General features: G+C 30.5%; 1 protein-coding gene across 1 annotated transcript; it reads right to left on the bottom strand.

Annotated features, from left to right (window-relative positions):
- Nucleotides 1–4,489: 4,489 nt before the first annotated feature.
- Nucleotides 4,490–9,287, bottom strand: LOC108850063 (protein BREVIS RADIX). The gene is made up of 7 exons (XM_018623657.2): nt 8,988–9,287; nt 8,276–8,395; nt 6,592–6,735; nt 5,383–5,768; nt 5,162–5,291; nt 4,752–5,077; nt 4,490–4,653 (listed from the first exon to the last, which is right to left on the bottom strand). Exons 3-7 carry the CDS (start codon nt 6,697–6,699, stop codon nt 4,575–4,577), a joined length of 1,029 nt encoding a protein of 342 aa, XP_018479159.1. The 5' UTR covers nt 6,700–6,735; nt 8,276–8,395; nt 8,988–9,287; the 3' UTR covers nt 4,490–4,574.
- Nucleotides 9,288–22,815: the final 13,528 nt, after the last annotated feature.

Below are 22,815 nucleotides of genomic sequence, written 5' to 3'. Positions count from 1 at the left end.
ACAGCTTACGTTTTGCTATCCTTCAAATCCATTGCCGCCGGTTTATATGGCATCTACTATTAAAGCAGATTGCTTTTGGAAGAGGGAGGATGGAACATGGGACTTACCAATTTTGATTTGTTTATCTTTTTTCAGTTTCTTAATTATGATCTATAAAACTGAATTATTATTTTTGGATAATAAATTACAAATATAGCTGTCATTTATTCTGATATTCTTGAGTAGTCCAGTTTAGACAATAACTTAGCCCAATTTTATTTACACAACGGGTATGTCTAGTCTTAAAATCTTAAGGATTTGTTAATTTGATGATTTTCAATTTTGATGGAAAACAAAATTTTAAGGTTTTTTAGGTAAAATATACTTTTCTGTTTTGGCGCATAATTTTACAATTTATTAAAAAATTATTTTAGGGGTTTTGGTGGCAAAACAATTTTAGATTTTGACTAAAAACAAAATTTTACCAATTCGTCTAAGAAAATTTGAAAACAAAATCTGACATAAAACTTATTTTTACGACTTTGGTGTAATGGTTTTGACACAAACACAATTTTATAATATTGGCAGCGAAATATTTTTTTTTATTTTGCCAAATTTTAAGATTTTATAGTTTTGGTCGCAGATACCATTTTATTTCGAAAACATAACTTTACATATTTAGTGGAAAGCACAATTTTATATTATGGCTGAAAATAATAATTTTAGAGGTTTTGGCGAAAATACGCATTTTTGGTTTTATCGGTAAACAAAATATAAAGATTCTTGCTGAAACAAAAGAATATATGTTATGGGTTTTGGGAAAATATAATTTTACAGTTTTGCTTGAAAATGATAATTTTTTATTTTGCAAAAAACATAATTTTAAAGGGAAAAAATCATTGTTATTTGGGAAACCAACTATTTTGACGGAAACGCAATTTCATGGTCTTGGAGAGAATGCAAAATTTTATGATTTTGTAAGAAAAATTAACTTTGGAATTTTGGAAACAAAATTTAATTTTGTGATTCAGTGAGAATATACAAATTTATTGTTTTAGTAGGAAAATAAGATTTTACAATTTTGACGAAAGATTATAATTTTTTCATAAAATAATTTTTTTGTTTTAGCAGAAAATGTTAAAATATCATTATACATTGATATTGTATTATTGTTTTATTAAAAGTAAAAAACACTAATATTTTATATATTCTATAAGTATAAATATACTACTAAACAATAAATTAAATTAAGTAAACTAGTGCACTAATCATTTTTATACTAAAACTAAATTTAAGTATGTAAAATAAACAACATATTTATTTTCGAGAAAACAACAACATATTTCTATTTTCTCAGATAAACTAATAAATTTTAATTTACAAAATGGAGTTTTAAAATCTAACTCGGCTAATTGATTTTTTCATTCGAGATCTCATGTTAAAACTTAGAGTAGCTAGTATAATTCACATTTAAAATAATTGTTATATAGTATAAAATGGATTTTGTGTTAATAATATTATATTTATATGTTATATCAGATAATTGATTACTAAACATAATAAATTATCAAAAATAAAATCGCATTTTTGAAACTAAGATATATATATATATATATATATATAAATTTTTGTTATCTGGAAATAATATTTTCTATTATAAAATTTAAAAATAAAATATAAAACAATTTATATCTATAGTTAAATATTATTTAAGCAAAAGCATTTGTACAAGCCTAACTTCTATCCGGGGGTTAGGCTTGTGTCATCACTGACCCGGGTTTAACCTCCTTGTCCAGAACATCATGGCCCAATGGTAAGGACGGACTCCTTCCTGCACAAAGGTTGTGAGTTCGAACCCTGCTGGAGGGAACTAAGTTATGATTTCTGGACACCAACACGGATATGAGCCTATGCTTTAGGGCCCATTTGCATACCCGTAGAGAGGGTATATCCGTGGGCTGCACCTCTCCTTGGGAATTAATCTGGGCCCTTCCATAGGTCCGGGATACCCCCAGGTTAATCAAAAAAAAAAAAGATATGTTCTAAAATATTTATGATATGTGAGTAATTTTAGAATTTCTATACAGTAGTAAACATATATATTTTGATGAAAAGTTGTCATATAAATATTTTGATGTTTAATTTAAAAAATTTAAAACATAAATAATAATTTATTATGTTAGTTTTTAAATTAATGTCATAAACTAATTTAATCGATCATGTCTGCATATACTGACAAAACACCAAGTATATTATTAATATCTTAGATATTTAGTATTTTATTTTTATCCAACAAAGTTCGAGTTAAATATATAATAGATATGTATTTCGTTCAAAAAATATTAGATATGTATTAGAATTTATTAGTTTTGGATATGAAATCTAATTACGATGGTTTGGCACGTCTTGGTTTTAACCTGTTGTTATTATTTGATTTGAATTTAAGAATACAGAAAATCAAAGAAAAGTGAACTGAACGTAAAAGACAGCATGCGCTGTTAGTCTGTCATAACAACCCTACGTATAGAGTCAAAAATAAACCTTCGTTCTTATTAATCTCCACGATATTTCTTCTGTCCTAGAGTATTAATTTCTTGGACATTTATCATCTTGAGTTTCTTGAGAGAATCAAGCGTGAGTGTTCGAGATAATCAATTGTCTCCGAAATTCTTAAGAAACTTGTTTGCAGCACGTACGTGCTCGATAAGTTTCAAAGGAATATATGATGTTTTCTTGTAACTCCCAGCGGCAGAATATGTTTCGCGGTGCAGACTGCTTCTTGCCAACTCGAAAGATAAGTACGAAGTTGTGTTCCAAAGGATTTTGGGACACAAGGATTGATTCTCAAGTCCGTTTGGCGAGTAGACTGAACATAAAGGTACCCTATCATGCTCTTCAAGCTTCTGGGTTCACTGAAAAGTTCTACGGCCATCTGCTTCCAAGAAAGCTGGAAGGTGTTCCGCTGGTGTTTAGGTTATGTTGTCAAGGTAAAGATTCATTGGTAGATAAAGAATTGGAAGCTCGTAGATCCAAAGATTCCATGATCGATAAAGTTATTGATCTATCAATGGCACTTGATGATGAAGCAGCCCGTGCGTGGATTGATGTCAACCAAACTTTTTCGGCGATTCAAGAGGCGAGTGCTGAAGAATCTTGGGTTAAAGAAGCTGTGATGAGTGATGCAGGTGATAAAACCAACAAAAGAAACCACAGAGAGGTGTTGGTTAGAGAAGCTAATGAACTGGATGAGGCAAATCACGAACTAGAAGCTATTACATCAAGAAACTCCATGATCAGTAAAGGAATTGATCAACTGATATCACTGGAGGAAGAAGCAGCCCATGCCTGGAATGATGCTAATCAAATCCTTCATGTGGTGCAAGAGATGATTATTGAAGAATCTGTTGCAAAAGAACCTGTTCAAAAAGCTGTTATTGTCTTATCTCCAGGTAAAGAATCTTCTAAAAAAGAAATTAAGGAGATGCTAGAAAATCTAGCAAGTTTACAGAACCTGTTCATGTGTTTGCAAATAGAAAAATACAAGCTGATAAAGGAAGCAAAGAGATTGAGTGAGACTGCTAAGAGAGCACAAAACCTTGTTCTAGAAGCAGAAGAGGAAGTCATGGAGATGATGATTTGGGGTGAGCAAGCTATGACACTAGAGCGTGAGGCCATTCGTCGTTTGAGTGATGCCAAGACTGCTTTGAAGATTGCAGAGAAGCCCCATGGCAGGGAGTTGGATAAAGAATCTACTATTGTGGATGAGGATGTAGCCAGCAGGCTGAAAGAAAGTTATCAGTAGATCCACCATCAGGTTTGAGTTAATTGTTCCACCTAGATTAGCACCCTTTTCTTTTCAATTATATATGTTGATGAAAATGACTGTTCTAAAATGCAGCTAAACGTGATATGCCAAATGGTGCGTTGGCTGGTCCACAAACCGGTGCCTCTTCTTCCTGAGTTATCCTTATGCTCTTCATGTCAAACCAAATTAACTATCCGATTCAAAAATTATTGTAACTCAAAATTGCAATAAATTTCTTTTTATAACTAAAATGCTCAACACCCTTGTAAACTTAAAAGCTGATTATAATTAAGTATTTTCTAGATCGTCTCATACCTTATCAATTCTTCCTTAATCACATAAACTTATTTCTTGTTGTCTACAATTGTTTAAATCAGTCTTATTAATAAAGTTGCAGAAATTAATTATGTTTAAATCAGTCTTATTAATAAAGTTTGAATCAGTTTTATTGTCTATAATATTTTTCAAAGTGAGAGACTCCCTTAAACAGTGCATAGTTGTGGGTGTTTTTAGGCGTTTGTGAAGTGTTTTAGGACTCATTTTGGTAACCAAAATTTCTTAAATTGCACTTGACTCTGTACCCTGTATAGATATTCAGTTTTCCTATTTATATTCTAACGGTTGATGATGGTTATATGTACTCGTCGAAGATGATTCGGAACACTTGACTTATGTATAGATCTTAAACTAAAAAGAAAACAAGATAAGCAAAGTGTGTATAGATGTGTTATTAGGGCTGAAGAAGGTTAATTAATTAAAGATTTTGAAGAACATTCATATTTCTCTGTTACTAGAGGTATTGGCTTTGTATTCTCTCTCTGTTCTGCTCCCACCATGTCTTTGCGTGCACTTCCCCAAAACGTTCCCGGCTGTTGATCAAACAATAAAAGCACAAGTTACGGTATGATTCTTGAGGGTTTTAGCACCAAAGGATTCTAGAAATGCTTAGTTAAGATGTTTGTTATACCTGAATCTGACCCGACGTAGCTCTCTAGTACCATCTACTAATTGTCTGATGGTAATGTAAACGCCTGGCTCGTCCTCCTCGATCCACTCTGCCTGCATTTCACTAGCGTTGCTCATTGACGGTGGTTCATCTCTAGAATCTGTGGTGGTTCGTGCTGCATCCACTGGAGGTCCTCCTTGATGATGATGACCATAGTTGCTAGAGCCGCCACCATAGAAGTGATGCGGGACATTAACTCCTCCCGGAGGTCTGAAGTTGTGTCTTGGAGTCCAGTCTTTGCTTTCTCTCGCTGATTCCATCTTCGAGTAAGTTGAATCTCTCTGTGACTGAAAAAATAAATAAAACAAGACAAGGTTCACAAAAATGGTTCTTGTCTGAAGGAAACACCCAAGTAAGATGTTCCTTTTTACCTGATCCTCCGATCTAGCAGGCGTTTGAAGAGCTTGGCGATTAAATTTCTGTACATTGTAAAGCTCAACGATTTTGTCATAGTTCTCACCCCACCACCTTTGAGCTTGCCACTTGTCGAACATCTCCCGGCTTTCAAAACAAGACACAAGTAATTAACGGTTAGTTTCAGCTTCCAATGTAATGACACAAGCCCTCATGTTTTTTTTCATAATCAAATTACCTAAAGCGGATACGTTTTAGATCATTTCCTCCACTGGGAAGCGAAGCGAATGTGATATGGACACCCGGTTCTACTTGAGCCATCCACTCTTTAGGCCCTTCATCATCTAGTACCACATCACATGACTGAGCAGAGATAGATTCACGATCGTTTCCATAGATTGATGTGAATTTTGGCTCTGGCCGTCCAGCTGGATGGTGAGAGGAGTTTGTAAAGTCCCAAGCAGGAGTTGAACCGGCGCTTCCACCCATGTAAGGGTACGGAACACCTTCAGAGGCATTGTCATAATCTGGTCGATTTACTTTCTTCATGGGGCTGGTGGTGGAACCAGTGCATGGCTTACATTGTTTATAAGCACCAGAGAATTTCATAGCCATATCTTTGATCTGCACAACAAAGGTTACCCAAGAACGCATTTTAAAACGCAATAAAAATTTAATTCAACAGTTTCACTATGATCATTCTTAAAAGAACATCAATAAAGCTATGAGATCTTACATAACTAACATTATTATATAACAAGAAACTACTTCATCTTGTCTTCTCAGTCTGCAGAACACAATCATAACGGCCATTTCTTCCTTTTGTATTTTCATTTCTTTTGATTAACTAAATAGTTGCACCTACTCTTTAAACCCTTTGCTTTACTTTTCCTGTTTAGGTAAGAATCCACTAAAGCTTATTTGAGAAAAGTATAATTACATCAGTCTTCAGTAGCAATATTCATTAAATCATGACCCCCCTTTGCTTTAATCAACCACTACAATTCTAAAGAATAATTCAAACTGGATACATCAGTTAAGGATTTTCTAGTCTGGATAATTGTTTTAGTAGTTGTTTGACTCTCATGTCTAGTCACATAGATGGGAAACACACACTGACATAACCTATGAAAGAGAGATTGGTGAAAGATTCCAAGCAAGTGAAAGTTGCATCAACAGTGAACCACTATAGTAATGAATTCTCATTTCTCATTAGACAAATCTCAAAGATAAAGAAAATAATCTATGGACTGTACGTTTTCTTATACAGTATTAAAGAGTTGCTTTTTTATGTTCTGTGAGATACGTTTAAATTGGGTTCTGTGTCTTTGGTTTGTTTCACTAGCAAGGCAATTAGGGAAAAGCAACAAAAAAAAGCGAAAAAAAAAAGCAGAAGGATCAACAAAGAAAGAAGAGATTAGATTCATAGAGAGAGAGAGAGAGAGACCTGTGTGGTTAGGCTTTTGACGGCTTCTTTAGTATTGGGAGTGGTGCTTCCACGCGCTCCGACTTCCTCACCTCCGTCTGCTTTGGTACAAGCTATGCAAGTGAACATCTTTGCCTCTGTTTGTGTTCTCTTGCCTTTTCAGCCCTACAGAATCGTATAAAACAGAGTAGAGACTACTTAAAATAAACTTGTGACAAAGAAAAAAAAAGACTACTTAAAATAAACATCACACAACCAAACCTCCCAATTAATAATACTTACTAGAAACCAAATAAAGGCATTGCAAAACAAAAGGTAGAGAGAGAGAGGTAAACAATAAAGGGATCCACAATACGACATATAGCACGGTAGATATAGCTTATGTAATCAGGGTACAGATTTAATTTATTTAAAAGGTAAAGGTTTTTTCTAACAAAGAAATGGTCCCTACAAAATGAATAGTAACAGAATTGTAAAAATTAGTTAGAACATAGGAAGGGGAATGTGGATGCCAATTGGTCGTTTTCTATAACGCAAACACAACACAAAAGAACAAATGCTGTGACGTATCTCTCTTCTGGTTAGAAAACAACTAGTCGAAAAGAAAATAGAAACTTGATAAAGTTTATTTCGTTTAGTTATTAGTTATAGCTCATAAAGAACCAATTATGTTTCAAGATCTAAACCCATTATTAGTATTTAAATAAAGAAATAATGGAAAACAGTATTAAAATTTTTAAACACATTCCACCATGGTTGGACTTGGGTGTTATGCCTCAGAGACTTAAGTTCAACACCAATCTCAGAAGGGTCTTCTAGAGCTCAGCACTACAACAAAATAAAAACAACTGGAGGAATACAATAATAAAAGCTATGGGAAGTTCTGAATTAGTGGAGTGGATCTTTGATAGAGACAAAAGTGTTGAAATATATCTAAAAACTGCAAGTTAACACTTTTCTTTTATAAACAAATACTGGAACCAGAAAAGAAAGAGAACTTGGGGATCAGAGGATAGGACCCCCGTGAATAACACCTTTAAAAAAAAAAAAATTGCAACATAAAATGGTTTTAAAATTAAATAATGCCCTTCGTGTGAAACAATAATGAGCCCCATGGCCATTCGTAAACTAACACATACTATCCAAAAGTTGGAAGAAGAATAAAAACATTTTTAATGCAGTAGCCGAAAATTCCTGACATTTTTAAAATATAGATTATGTGAGAGCAGCCAAATAAAACAGAAAAACAATTTGACAATAGAGTCAAATAATATGTGGAGGTTTTCCCGTGTTTATCACCATTCGAGACAGGGAAAAAACTAAAATAAAAAAATAAAAAAATATCACTAGAAAAGGAAAATATTGAATGTTTTAGAACAAGAAAATAGAGTCTTGACAGTCACGTGTTAGGAAAAAGAAAAGGAGTTTGGTTTCTATATTTAGGGTTCTGAGTGATGATGGACCAATCTAAAGCGTGTCGAGAGATGAAAGCTACATACAGTTCTGTCTTCTACTATACAAAAGTTACTAAAAAAAAATAAAAAAAATTGCAGCAATCACGAATTACGAAGAGTAATAGTAACACTCTTGTTTTTGATAAGCAAATGCAATAACTGATACAAACAAAAGCCTATGTTTTTTTTCTTCTAGATTTTTCAAAACATTGAATTTGATTTGAATGGAATAATGGGTGAATTGTACACACCTTTTGTTTCGATAACTGCGAATCTGATTTAAGATTATCGTTAGCAGCTCTGCTTTTAAGGTTCAGTCTATCTCCGTCCCCGGGCACGAGTGGGGTTCGTCCTATCTTCTGTGTCTAAGCCTACACATATAAATAGACCATCATCAATGTCTGCACAATATATGTGAATAAAGGATCGGTAATGATGAATTACAGCTTTTTAATGGCAGAGAAGAATTCGGCGTTCTTCTTAGTGAAAAAAGCAAAAGTAAAGTTAGGGAACAGTAAATACCCGCGAAACTTTTGAAATGAATAAGAAACGGTAAATTTTTCCTGGAAAGCTGTAGAAATTTTCGGTTTGAGTTTTAGTGAGAGAATAAAAAAAAAATCTGTTTGGATGCTTAGAAAGCTATGAGAAAATCTGGAGAGAAGTGACGAATCAAATCTGTCAAAAATCAAATCAATCAAGTGACAGTAAAGGAAACAAATGCAGCAGGTAAAGGCAATACACAAGCACAATATCCTCTGAATCTTTTTTTTTTCCTTCCTAGAAAAATAGTTTGAAAAGATCGATCGAAAAAAATCGAATGAATTTTCTGTTTCTTTCTCAATCACTTATACCGAAGAAAGAAAGAAAAAAAAAAGGTAAGCAACGAATCTCTCTGATTATTTCATTTTCCGATACAAATCTTTAGAAAATAAATAGATTTCTCACAACGAAACTCGCACTGACCTGAAATGTCGTCGTCTTCTTCTTCGTGCGGATATCGAATCTGATTCTGACACAAAAGCTCCTACTCTCTCTCTCTCTCCCTCTCTCTCTCTCGCGAAGCTTTAAAACTCACTGCTTAAAAATATCCAAAACAAAATCTCCAGAACTCTCTAACAGATTATTTTCTACCTGAAATTAAAAATGACAACGGCCGAAAACTAATTTCAAAAAACAAAAGAAAAATAAAGAGGGAGAGGTTTCGGGTTGTTGGGTAGCTAAAACGGAGCTCCGACGTTTACTTGTCTTGGAGTATAAAATTATGACGAAGAGCAAGAGATGAGACAAGAGCTTCTCTGGGTATTTATACGAGGAGGAAAGAGAAGGTTTTAACGGCGTCAAGTTAAAAAAAAAACAACAGTGTGTTTTTTAAGTTTTTTAACAGAGAAGCCTTTGGTGTGCCGATGAAAACTGGTCTCGTTAGGAGACGGCAGCCAGGGCCCATGTTGTCTCACACGGTGACGGAGATTGCTTACGTGTGCTGGAACTAGGATTACGTGTCGGTTTACTATTCGTTTAGGACAGCTGAAACCGGGTCGGGCTATGGTCACGATTTATTTGACAGGCCAAGGGAACGGTCGCATCACGATTCGCTTTGTGTGTGTTCCTTTTCTTTCATTTATTTTTCATATAATATATACCTGTATCATCGTTTTGTCTTGTTCTAGATATGATCATGTTTGATTAAAAATCATCCTTTTATACTAAATTAGTAAAGAAGTATAGACTGAGATGAGAATTACATACAAACGATGTTATAACTGTTTGTGTGTTATAACATCGTTATCTAACTAAGCTTTTTTAGTGAATGTGTGTTAGTTGAAGTGCTTTAGATTGTGTCTCCATCAAGGATTAATGTTGGCATGGTAGATTGGAGCCTTGAAGTATGGGATGTATACAGCTATGCTATTTGCTTACACATGTGACATGTTTATTTGTTTTAAATATCTTGTAATGCTCCGACCAAGTATTTTTATTGTATGTATTTTGTTTTTACTTGCATATGTAATTAAGTACGTCATAAGTTATGCAATTTTTGCTAAAAGGATTCTTATTTCTTTTAACTCACAAAATGTGATACACCTACAAATGCACGAAGTTTCACATGTAGCATGAAAGAATGTATCTTGCGAGATGTTCGAACTTAAAGGTTATATTCACTCGGGAAAAAACTATAGGAAAATATTGAGTACAGGCTGCTTGACTTAACTTAGTGGTGTTGTTCATCGATGTTTCTTTTTGCTTTTGAAGAAACAATTGTAGAAAATTCTGTCAAGTTCGATAAAGATGGTTAACTAAAACACAAACTTTTAATTATAAATTACTAAATATAGGTAGGCATTAGAGAAATCCTTCTGCAAAAGTCCCATAGGATGATGATACTGCAACGTTGATTCGTTGTTAAGTAATAGGGATTACACATGTCTCTCTTTGTATATATTTATCTATATATAAAATTTTCATTTTCAGTATTGAAATTAAGCAATAACAGTATAAAAAATTATCATTTTGTTGATATCATTATTCATGTTTACCATCAATAAAAATATATATTTTTAAAAAATATATTATTCATTAAAAGACAAAATACTTTTATATCATTATTCTCTATATATGTAACAAATAAATATACAAAAAAAATATTTTTTATGTTTTCTAATTATACTTTTTCAAAATCGAACCCTAAACCCTAAATCGAACCCTAAACCTTCAACCCTTAACCTTAAACTCTCAATTCTAAATCCTAAAATCTCAATTCTAAACCCTAAATCCTAAATCTTAAATCTTCAATTTTAAATCATAAATCCTACTTCATCTCTCAACTCTAAACTTTAAGTTTAGATTTTTGTCAAAGTTAATCATAAGATTATAAATATATTTTCTCTATTTAAAAGTGATCAGGTAATAGTGATTATTGTAAACATGAAAAATTGTACTATGAATGTAGTATTTTTGACAATTTCCTAATAACAAACTATGTTGCTAATGCATTCAAGTTTCCAGATGTTTTGGCAAAAACAAATTATATTAGTACTCCCTCCATTTCAAATTATTTGTCATTCTAGAGCAAAAATTTTGTTTCAAAATAAGTGTCGTTTTCGGTTTTCAATGCAAAATTTATTGACAATATTTTCTATTCTATTTTTCTATTGATTGACATATGGTTAGGTGTATTGGTAATAGTGTTTTTATTTTGGGAATATATAAAATTAAATGTTTTCTTAATCTGTGTGCATAGACTTAGAACGACAAATAATATGAACCGGATTGAGTATATAATAGTGTATTAAATGACAAAACGCAAGAAACAAAATATAGTACTCCCTCTGTTTCTGAATAAGTGTCATTTTAGAGTTGTGCACACGGATTAAGAAATCATTAAATTTTGCATATTTTCCATACAAAAACATCATTACCCATGTATCTCGACCAATAGAAAAATAAAATACAGAATAAAATTAATAAATTCTGCATTGAAATTCGAAAACGACACTTATTTTGCAACGAAAAAAAATCTTTACAACGACACTTATTATGAAACGGAGGGAGTAGTATATAATAGTGTATTAAATGACAAAATGCATTCAAGTTTTCAGATGTTCGAATTCACTACTGGACTTCTTTACTGTCTAAACGTCCATTGAGATATTATATCTATACTAAAGGCATCCAACTATTTTTAATGATTGAACTGTAATTCGAACTGCAAAACAATGAAAATTTTAAGGTTCATAAAAGCATTTAGATAATGTGCAACATGGACGATGCTAAACTTTCTTGAAAAGAAATAATATCAGACATAAAGATAAAATGCATCTCTTGAACCCAAAACGTTGGGGGTGGGAACTTCACTTTATTCCTGGGGCTAACCTGTTTTTAAGCAAAGAATGCTTCGAACAGAGGGACAGCAAAATTCCAAATAAAAGATCCAAGATATGTATGAGAAATTTTTTTTAATTAGTGGTTAAAGCTCAGAATATAGTTCTTGATTTGTTTTTATAGTGATTGTTAGAACTAAAACCCTACTGATTTAGAGTGACCTAACGAATTGTCATACAACTCTTTAAATGTACGTTAAACGCTTTAGCAAAATAGAATTATGACTATAAGAAATTCTTAAAATAATGTATAATCATGATTTGGTTTATAAGTATTAAAATCTGACTAGTACTTTACAAACTAAAACTTGTTTTGTGGTATCTTAAGATGTCATAATTAATAAAACGATATAGTGATTCAATCTTTTAATATTGAAAGAAACGCATCAATGTAGAAGAGTTGTACGTACAGTAAACATTATTGTGCTGTAGAAGATATTTTGAAATATATTTTATGGTGTTTGAATATGGTTCTAAGTTTCTAACTTTGATTATAACTAAATTTTTATTAAGGTGCAAGAAAAGTATAGTCAATGTCCCCAGAACAGTTCCCATCTCATTTTACACTACATTTTGTCTTCTGGATTTTTTTTACTAATAAAGAAAAAACATGCTCTTCAGCTTTGTGGCTTTTATTTTTTTATTCCTTATGTTCCTTTTTATACATCTTTTCGCTGCATTGTTAGATCATATTCCATTTTTGGTAGGTAAGAATATATTTAGATATCACAAGAACCATGTAACTTTTAAATCATTTTTTTTTTGTGATTTTGGTGTTTAAGTTTATATCTGTAAAAATAATTTAGGATTTTAGGTTGTTTTGGTTTGTATTTTGCTCTGGTCCCTCGAGAAGTATTTAAATCTGCTTGCTCCACATAAGGTAGTTAGTGTGTGTCAAACGAGTAATGTTTGACATGTTTGTAAAACATATTAAAAGCGATATTTCAAATATGATAACGCTTTTAATACGTTTTACACTGATTTTTTTAGAGTCATGGCCATTATCTATCTACATTGTAACCAGTTTGAAAATTTGCTAAAGAGGAAAAATTCAGTTCCAAATCATGTATGGACATTTTAAAAAAAAAAAAAAAATCATGTATGGACTGCGTGCTTTCCTTCTATCTCCCCTTTTCATTTCAACTATTTTTTTTGTCATCAACGTAAATTCCTTTCAGCTATTAAAAATAATATTTAATTTGAACTGAAATCTTCGAAAACAGTGGTAACTATAGAAAATTGATCGAGAGTTTTTTTGAAATAGAGAGTTTTTTTTTGAAAAAATATAAAAAAGAAAGTTAATTACTTTGAAATGTTCCCTTTAATTCAATCGGAACAGAAGTTAAAACTATATAGTTACCAGCGAAACGTTTGTTTTTTTTTTGAAAGAAAAAAAAACGTTTGTTGAACTACAAGTTTGCAAAGGTATTTATCGTTTTGTCTTTGTAATTACATATGAAAAAAAAAAGAAAATTTAGAATGCAACAAATTATTTTGAAAATCAACTAGTAATGGTAGGCCTGGGCCTTCGGTCCACCGTTCGGTTTCGGTTCGGTTGAATCGGTTGTTCGGACTATCGGTTCATAGAGCAGAAGTACCAATCGGTATTTTCTACAATGAAAAATGATTTCGATTCGGAATCAATCGGTTTCGGATCGGTGCGGTTGAAGGAAACAAAATCCACTACCAACCGAAAATACTACAGTTCCGGTGTGGTTTCGGTTTTTAACAACCATAGTCAATCAAAAATAACCAAACAAACCGAAATATACCAAACTTAACCAAACATCCGAAAATTCCATTGAAACAATCTGAGTTCAAACACACCAAAACACAACTGAAACACAAGTTTTAAACACAACAAGAGAAGAAATTTTGTGTCTAAACTTAAAACCAACATTCAAACCAAGAACAAGTCTTCAAATTGCAAAAAAAAATGAATGTATGTATATGTAAGAGAAATATATAAATGCTCGGTATGGTTCGGTACCTTGTCTTGATCTCGGTTTGAAACCGGACCGAACCATAGCCGAAATTTCTGGGCTTTAAAGTCCAATCGGTATTTTCTTTGGGTCTGATACCGATCCAAAACCGATACTTCGGTGCGGTTTACACTATGGACTTCGGCTTCAGTATATTAAGTCCAGGCCTAAGTAATGGTGTTTTATGCTTACTTTTAATATTCCTCCAATGCCTTTGTTGTTAATCTCATTTCTTTGCAGCCAATGGTATCAGACAAATAAGCTGGTGAAATAAACGTATAACTTTGATAGAGCATTAAATATAGAGAAGTTTTCAAAACTTACAAGTTTGTGAATTATAATAGGTTAATTGATTATGAATATGAAACTACTAAAGTTAAAAGAAATTATAAAATAAGAAACGAATAGTTCTTCTAAGTTAGAAAAGATAAAAGAAATTATCAGGTGATTCTCTGCTTTCAAAGAAGATTACGTAAAATTCCAATCCCCACATCCTTTCCCTATTTCCCAGGTTTGCTTAATCTTTGCCTTTAATTTAAGTTTTATTCTATTTTATTGACAGAAAGAAAAACACAATTAGTATTATTCCGTATTGGTATTATTATCCCGGGGAAAAAATAGACAAAGTTAAAGATAGTTTCAAGGGTTTATGCAATAACCAAAATTAATGTCTTAAGTTTAAGTAGTCTCCGTACATATTTGCACGTGCTCCTTTAAAGAAAAATAAAAGAAAATAATCAGGAGGTTTTGGAGGTTTCATCACCAAATACAAATTTAAATAATTTTGCAGATAAGTTTAACAGGATCTCCATTAAACTCAAAAGGGCATGGCCCATACAAAATTCCCAAATCAAACCCTTGAGTTCCATATGAATCAAATACAAGTGACAACAATCGGTTCTTTATCATGTATGATTTATTACTTTTTGTTATTTTGTTATTTCCTTATTTATTACTTTATATTTATATGGTGTTACATCGAACATTTTTTGTTCCATTTTTCTATGATAATCAGATTGCATTTAGTTTACCATCTGTTTATCACACATGTCATTCACTAACATTTTAAACCTTTAACTTATTTAGTTAGCATATTAAACTTTCAAATTGCTTTTTATATCATAAAAAATAAACTTGCCTTAATTGTTTATTAAATCAAAATTAACAATTAATAAAAATATAAATAAGCATAAGTAAAATATAGAAAACTACATAAAAATTCAAAAATTGAATTCAATAAAATCAAAATATTTTCTTAAATTTCAAAAGTTCTTAAATCCGATTTTCGCGAAAAAACTTATTTTAAAAAAAAAATCATATAAAAGCTTAAAATATTCATACCAAAAATTAAATAATTTCAAATATTAAAACATTAACCAGAACACTTTTCGTTATATAATCACTAATAGTAACATTTTTGGTCATGTCGCTAATAACAATAGCTAATAACAATAGCGCCTAAAACCATTATTATCCATATGTCAAAAATTATCACTGTTTCGAACATATCAACATATTACCATTTCAAACATATCAAATTAAATGATTTAAAACTTAGAAAATGTTGTTCTTAATAGTGATACGACAAAAATTATTACATTTCAAATATATCAAATCAAAAATATACTCATCCTTTTAAAGGCGAGTCAAAATCTTGTACATAACTTAAACAAACACCCTTGCATGTCAAAATCTAGAGGCCCATACAAAATTCCCGAATCAAACCCTTTAGTTACATGCATCACATACAAGTGACAACAATCGCTTCTTTATCATGTATGATTTATTACTTTTTGGTTCTTTTTGATTTATTACTTTCTATGTCCATGATGTTAAATCGAACATTTTTTATAAGATAACTAGGTGCTTTGGCCGCACATGCGGACTTAGTTTTTATAGATATTTATTAATAAATATATTATCGGTATAAAAAATGTATACTATGTTATGACTCGTTCAGTTTCTTAATTTTTATCTTTTATTTATATATAAACATTATTTTGGACAACAAAATTAATATTTTATTTTAAAATATGTTGTTATCTTTAACAAGTCTTTTATATTAATTTATAAATAGTTATCTAACTAAAATAAACAAATATATAATTATTATAAAGTGATGTTATTAAACCAAATTCTTGGAATTACCAAAACATAAAAATCTCAAAATAAATAAAAAACACAAGAATTTTAAACTGAACCCAATTTTACATATTATATTAATCAAAATAAAGAAAACTATTGATCTATGTATAATTATATTGTGAAATATATAACAACTAAATAAACACTCAAACAAATCACCCATGTTGACAAACAAAACATTAATATATAATGTATAAGATAAAATATTTGCTATCTATTCTTATTTTCATTTCTAAAAGATGTAATAGATAAAAATAAGTTATAATCAATCTATATATTCTTTAATTTAAAACAGAAAATTATATTTATTTTTTATAAAATCATAATTAATATTTTCAAATGGTCTTTTAACTTTCAATCTTTAATAATTATAACTAAAAATCACTTTGGATAATACTGTTTTGATATAAAAATAGAATCACGTTTTTCTTTACATAGTAGTCTTTAAAAAAAAATTAAATGAAGTCATAATTCTGTGAAACTCTTGAAAAATATAAAAGTAAATAAAGTTAATTTTAATATTTTATAAATATGAGGTACTTGTTGTAAATGAAAAAGTTAATATTTTCAAAATATTCTCAGGTAGATATTTTGGAAATATTTATAAAAGATAATTTCTATTACTAATAAAATATTTTGAAAAAAAATAAATGTTAATTTTCTAATTTTGCAACTGAATAATAAAAAAGCAAATACCACAAAAAATCCCTTTAGCAAACAAATAAAAATAAATCTATTAATATTGCTTATATACATAATAAATTTAATAATATTAAAAGATATCCCATGACAGATTACGTTTTAAAAATATAAATAATTTATTTTTATAAAAATATTTTAGTTTAATGATAAATCCAATTATTATATGTTTATATATATTACTAATTATAAAAAGAAAAAAATAAGAAAGAAAAATATAGATAAACACAAAATAAGTACATGGAATTATATTTTCTTTTTCAAACAAGTTCTTAATTTAATTTTTGAGATAATTTTATAATATTAATTTATACTCAATTAAATAATCAATTTGTAGTCAATCTTTTCTTATGAAAACTAATGACTCAAGATATTAACTAAAAAATTAAAACACTATAAGTAATTAAAACATAATAAATTAGGAAAACAATTATAATTATTGAAAATATTGAAAAATAAGTAAAAATAAAACTAATTATTTACATTTTTATAAAACTTTTTTCAATATTAGTTTAATGATAAATCCAATTATTATCTGAATATGTGAAAATTAACAAATAAGAAAGAAAAATGTAGATAAACACAAAAAATACATGGAATTAAAATAATATTTAATTATTATATATCTTAGTTTAATTATAGAAATAAATCTTAAAACTCACTAATAATCTATTTTCAAATATATAAATTATAAATTTTATTTTATTCATATCTATTTATGTATTTTAACTTTTTATTAACAGATTCTTTTTTCAGATAACAACACAATATATATATATATATATTTTAAAATATATTTTTATATTTTGGATGATTCTTACTATCATTAATTTTAATCAATTATCTAATCAAATAAATTTAATCTCGTTTTCCCTTTATTTTTAGATTGTTTATATATTTTATTCATGAGGGATATAAAAGATATTAATCATTCTAACTTTTAACGTGAGAGTTCCGTTGCGAAAAATCACTTCGCAAATAATAATATAGATAATAATATTGCATTTGGTATACCATTTGTTTATACAAGCAAGAGAATTAACAATCTTATATATTAAAACGGAAGTCATGACTTCTTCGTATGTGATTTTTTAATTTATACCATCCTTTAACTTATATTAAATATATTTTATTAAGACTAATAATATATAAATATTTTAACTACTTTATTCATAATATCTTTTGGTATCTTTTCATTTTAAATATAAATATATATTTTAAAATTTTTAACAAATCTTTTTAAAAGATTTTAACAAGATCTTAATTTTCAAACATTATATGTAAATATTTTGAAGAATTTAAAAATTAGTTATGAAATATTATTATACATTAATATATTTTATAAAATTAGTTTTTTTTTTATCTATTGCACAATCATAATCAATCATTATAAGAGCAAATTATTATATCGAGCTAAATATGATAAATTATATTAAATTGTTAATTTTTTATATTTTATTTTCTTAAGTATTTATGTTCAAAATATATTATGTTGGTAAACGGGTTAACATTAGAAAACTATATAATACATGTATAAAAATTAACAAATTTGTTTAAAATATGTTAACAATATCTTAATTTTCAAAAAAATTATGTAAATATTTCAACTAATTTCGTAATTAGCAATGAACTTTTACTATACATTAATATATATTCAGCTATCATTTATAAAATGAAAAATAAAATTTTTATTTTCGTATATTTTATAATAATAATTCATGTTAAAATAAAATTATTATATTATACTAAATATTATAGAGTTATATTAAGTTGATAAATTATAAATGTTATTTTCGTAAATATAAATATTTATGCTAAAAATATAATATATTGACATAACGATTTAATATTCGCAAACTATATAATACATGTATAAAACTGATGTATCTTATACTTTTGTATATATAAATTTATATATTATCTAAAATGAATAAACGTAAAAAAATATTGCTAATAGGAAATTCAGTTTTTAAACGTCGGTGGGTCAAAATAAGCATAAATTTAATACAAAATCATTTTAAATAAGTTGTTTAATGCAAATATTAGTTTGTTCTATAAATAAATAAAAATACAATAAAATAAATATATAATAAGAAATGATAAATAAATGTGATATTTTTAACCAATTGATTAATTGTAACATGTAAACTATATAATTATTGTATTTGAAATAGTTATATAAATATTTAGATATATGACTAATGTAAAAAATGTATACCGCTAAAACTATAAAATAAATATATATTTAAATAAAACTGAAAATAAACACTTGCGTGGTTGCGCGGATCAAAATCTAGTTAAGTTTAAAACCTAAACCATATTTAACCGTCATCTAGAATTTTAAACATCTTACATATCAAACCCATAATTCAACGGTGTAGAGTGGTTATCACCTAAACCAAACCACATATCATAAACACGCCTTGCCTCAATCTCCTGACAGAAGAGAAAAGAAAATAGAGAGTGTCAACATATATGTTAGAGCAATATTATTGGGGGTTTCTCCCTCTTGGTTTCTCCAAATACATATATGTGTATGTAATTGTGGAATTCTTTGATTTAAGAGAAACTCAACCAAAAGTTTCTAAAACTTCACAATTATATACACTTATATAATAGATACATATACATATATGTATTTGAAGAAACCAAGAGGGAGAAACTCCTAATAATGTTAGACCATCCACAATGGTGTAACCCATTGTGGAATCCTTAGGATTAGTTTAGTATTTTTTTTTTTGAATAGTTAAGGATCTTAGTTAAAAAAGTGTGTCCAATGGTGTTTCCGAATCCGGAGTCTTTAGGAATAAAAAAATATTTTTTTTAAAAAAGTGAAATAAAAAAAAATATTCCAAGAAATAAAATAAAATACAATAATTAAACATAAAAATACAATAATTATACATAAAAATACAATAATTATTCATCACCAAATTTATTCCAAATATGCTCAATTAAATCTTTTTCAGTGGTTTATGTATACGCCTATCCCGAAGTTCTTTCTCGTTCTGATTGACAAATATGTTATGGAGATTTGTAGGCATGTCGGTTTGGGTTTCCACATGTGAAATTCTGGTGACACTTCCTTCTTCAAATTCCGATATGTCGATGCGAGTGTATCCATTGCGTTCATTTTCGACTATCATATTGTGTATTATGATACATGCTCGCATAATCTTCCCTATCTTTTTTTTGTCCCATGTAAGAGCCGGATTTTTGACAATCGCAAATCGAGCTTGCAAAACTCCAAAAGCCCGTTCCACATCTTTTCGGGCTGCTTCTTGTTTTTTAGCAAATAAGCGTGCTTTAGGACCTTGAGGACGTGAGATAGATTGGATAAATGTTGACCATTTTGGATATATACCGTGATAGAACCAAAATCGGGATCACTCTTTCGGTAAGGTTGATATGGACTCTGATCCGGAAGGATAGAGAACTGGTGGGATGAATGGTGACACAATGGGATGCGGAAAGGCCCAATGATACTACCAGACTTCAAATGTTGCCGGATGTGACGCACCGGTCCAACAAAGGAAGGATCGAGACTTGGAGATAACCTCACCAAGAAACTAGAAATGTTCTTAACAAAGAATAGAGAGTAAAACTCATAAAAAAGAAAGGAAATTCGTTGATGATTTATTCATGAGAGACATCACATATATATAGTGTTTGTGAGTCAAAGAAACATAAAGAGAAATGTTGGAAATGACAACATAGAAAATATAAATCAATGAAAACAAGACATGGATTTCTGAACTTTGACCAAGACCAGTCAATGGCGGAAATTGATGAAGACTTGGCAAGGTTCATTTGACTGTCCAGGTTCATGATGTGTCCAGGTTCATGCTGTGATGATCAGGATGATCCGGGTGGTGATCACGATGATCCGGGTTATGATCACGATGATCAGGATGATCATGGATTCTGGCTCGACTGTTGGCCCTAGAATGATGAATGGGTCGAGAAAGAAGTGATGTGGGTCGATCAATTCCATCGTCTGGACGTGGATACGGCCTAAGGTCCTTCCCGGGTGCACGTGGGTCGATCCGGTACACGGTTCGGTCTGTCTGTCTAGTACGGCCGGATGGATGAACCTCGGCTGAACTGATCTGGACGTCCTGAACTCCATGCTGAGTTGGTTCCATGTACTGATCCTTGGGCCGGGGTCTATCATTCCCTCCCTCTTCAAAAGGATTTGTCCTCAAATCGATTGTACCTGTATCAAAAGGAAATAAATCAGATTTAGAGGAATTAAAGTTCAAAGAAAAATCAGTGAATGAAAAGTTTGGACAGAAACTTCCTTGGTGGTTTGAACTCGTTTCCCACAAGTAAATCCAAGTCCTTTGGCATCCATCATTGCTTGCTCTCCTTAGAAACTGATCATGCTTATCCTGTTCATTCAAAACAACTAGAGAAACCACATCAAATCTGCGAAAGAAATAATCAAAGGGTTTCTCTATCCTTAAGACATCATAAACAGGATCCAAGCTCTTAGGATAATCATCAAGCACGTGGGCAAGCATCAAGCAAGTAAACTGAGTGCCAGAAATCGGTTTATCAAATTCAAAATTTGGCCAAGGTGTCAAACTGATAGGAAAAGCAAGAGACAATGCCAAATTTAAAAGATTTTCTTCATGAACGAAATCAAAATGATCTTTTTGCCTAAGCAATTTCGGTTCATGCTTGTTCCTACACCAAATCTCTTTCAAAGCACAGCTCAATGAGAACAATTCATGAAAAGGTTTAAGCAAAACATTTTTCAACCAAGTAAAGATTTGTTTTCGCTTAGAAATTCTCGGTTTCAAAACATTTTCATGAAGAGCAGAGACAATCAACTCATGATCCTTACAGTGCTTTTGGTTTGGACAGGAGGTGGACTGAGGAGACACCTTTGGTTCATGGAGGATCGGTTTTGGCTCAGGTCGTTCCCTTCTTGGGCATGAATCTCCTTTAGAAATCTTGTACTCGCGGATAGATGGGCTGGAGAACCTCCGATTTGAAATATTCATATCTCCTTCATCCGTGAAGCTTTTCAAGTGATTCCAAGCCTCAGAGAATCCTTGGTGAGTTAGCCTTCCAGGAAAATTTGTTTCATGACAAAAGACCTTCTGAAAGTCGAGATACCCTTCGTGGACTGAACCTCTGTCGCTGGCATCTCCAAGGTAGCCGGTTTGGACAACAATGCTTCTCCAAAACTCAGGCTGTTGGGCACGATCAATGCTTTCATTCAGAGGCTGAACCTGTCTTTCCTGGATACTCAAAACAAACACTAAAAGACCAGGATCATATGTGCAAGAGAGATACTTGTTCAAATCAAAAATCAAGATATATTTTCCAAGAACAAGTAGCACACATTTCAGCCTTTCAAGATGCTCATCAAAATAGATGTTACAGACCAGAATTTTCTCAAGACATGCAAAAATATTAGACATTTTCAGAAAGTGCATATCATGCTCAACATCTGAACACACAAGCTTAAGTTCAGATTGAGAAACATTTATCAAAGACTTAAGAAACTTATCAAAGAATGTGTTGTAAACCAAAATATCATCAAGGCTCAAAACAACACATTGATCACGAGATGATCTCAAAAGATCAGTTTCAAAACACACAAGATCAGGCTGCAAAACATAATCACAAGAATCAAGATCACAAAAATCATTTTCAGTTCTAAATGATTCATGTTCCAGCAACTTCTTAACCAAAATTCCGTCCAAAGCACAAGAGGATGCAAATAAATTATCAGTAATCAGTGCATGAATATAAGAACTCAGATCAAAGCCAATGCCTTTGAAAACAAATGAGTCAAACGGTTTTCTAGCATAGAAATCAGGCAGCTGCAAATCAAGTTCAAGAGTTTCTTCAAAATGATCAAAACATTTGCTATGTGTCAAGAACTGATCAAAGGTCAAGATAATTTCAGAGTTGATGCCTTTTTCATTTTGAAAACAGTTATGATCAAGAAGTTCATCAGGTTTAAAGATTTTAAAAGAATTAATCATGTTTTCAAAAACAGACTTTGAAACACAAAATTCTTTCATCTTGTCAAGACCAAAACGAGTCACATCATGAGAACTAATCTTGACA

The sequence above is a fragment of the Raphanus sativus genome, chromosome 1, assembly GCF_000801105.2.
Source record: "Raphanus sativus cultivar WK10039 chromosome 1, ASM80110v3, whole genome shotgun sequence".
NCBI classification, from domain to species: Eukaryota; Viridiplantae; Streptophyta; class Magnoliopsida; order Brassicales; family Brassicaceae; genus Raphanus; species Raphanus sativus.
Note: the sequence above shows the minus strand (reverse complement) of the source record. Positions and strands in the feature narration are given on the sequence as shown.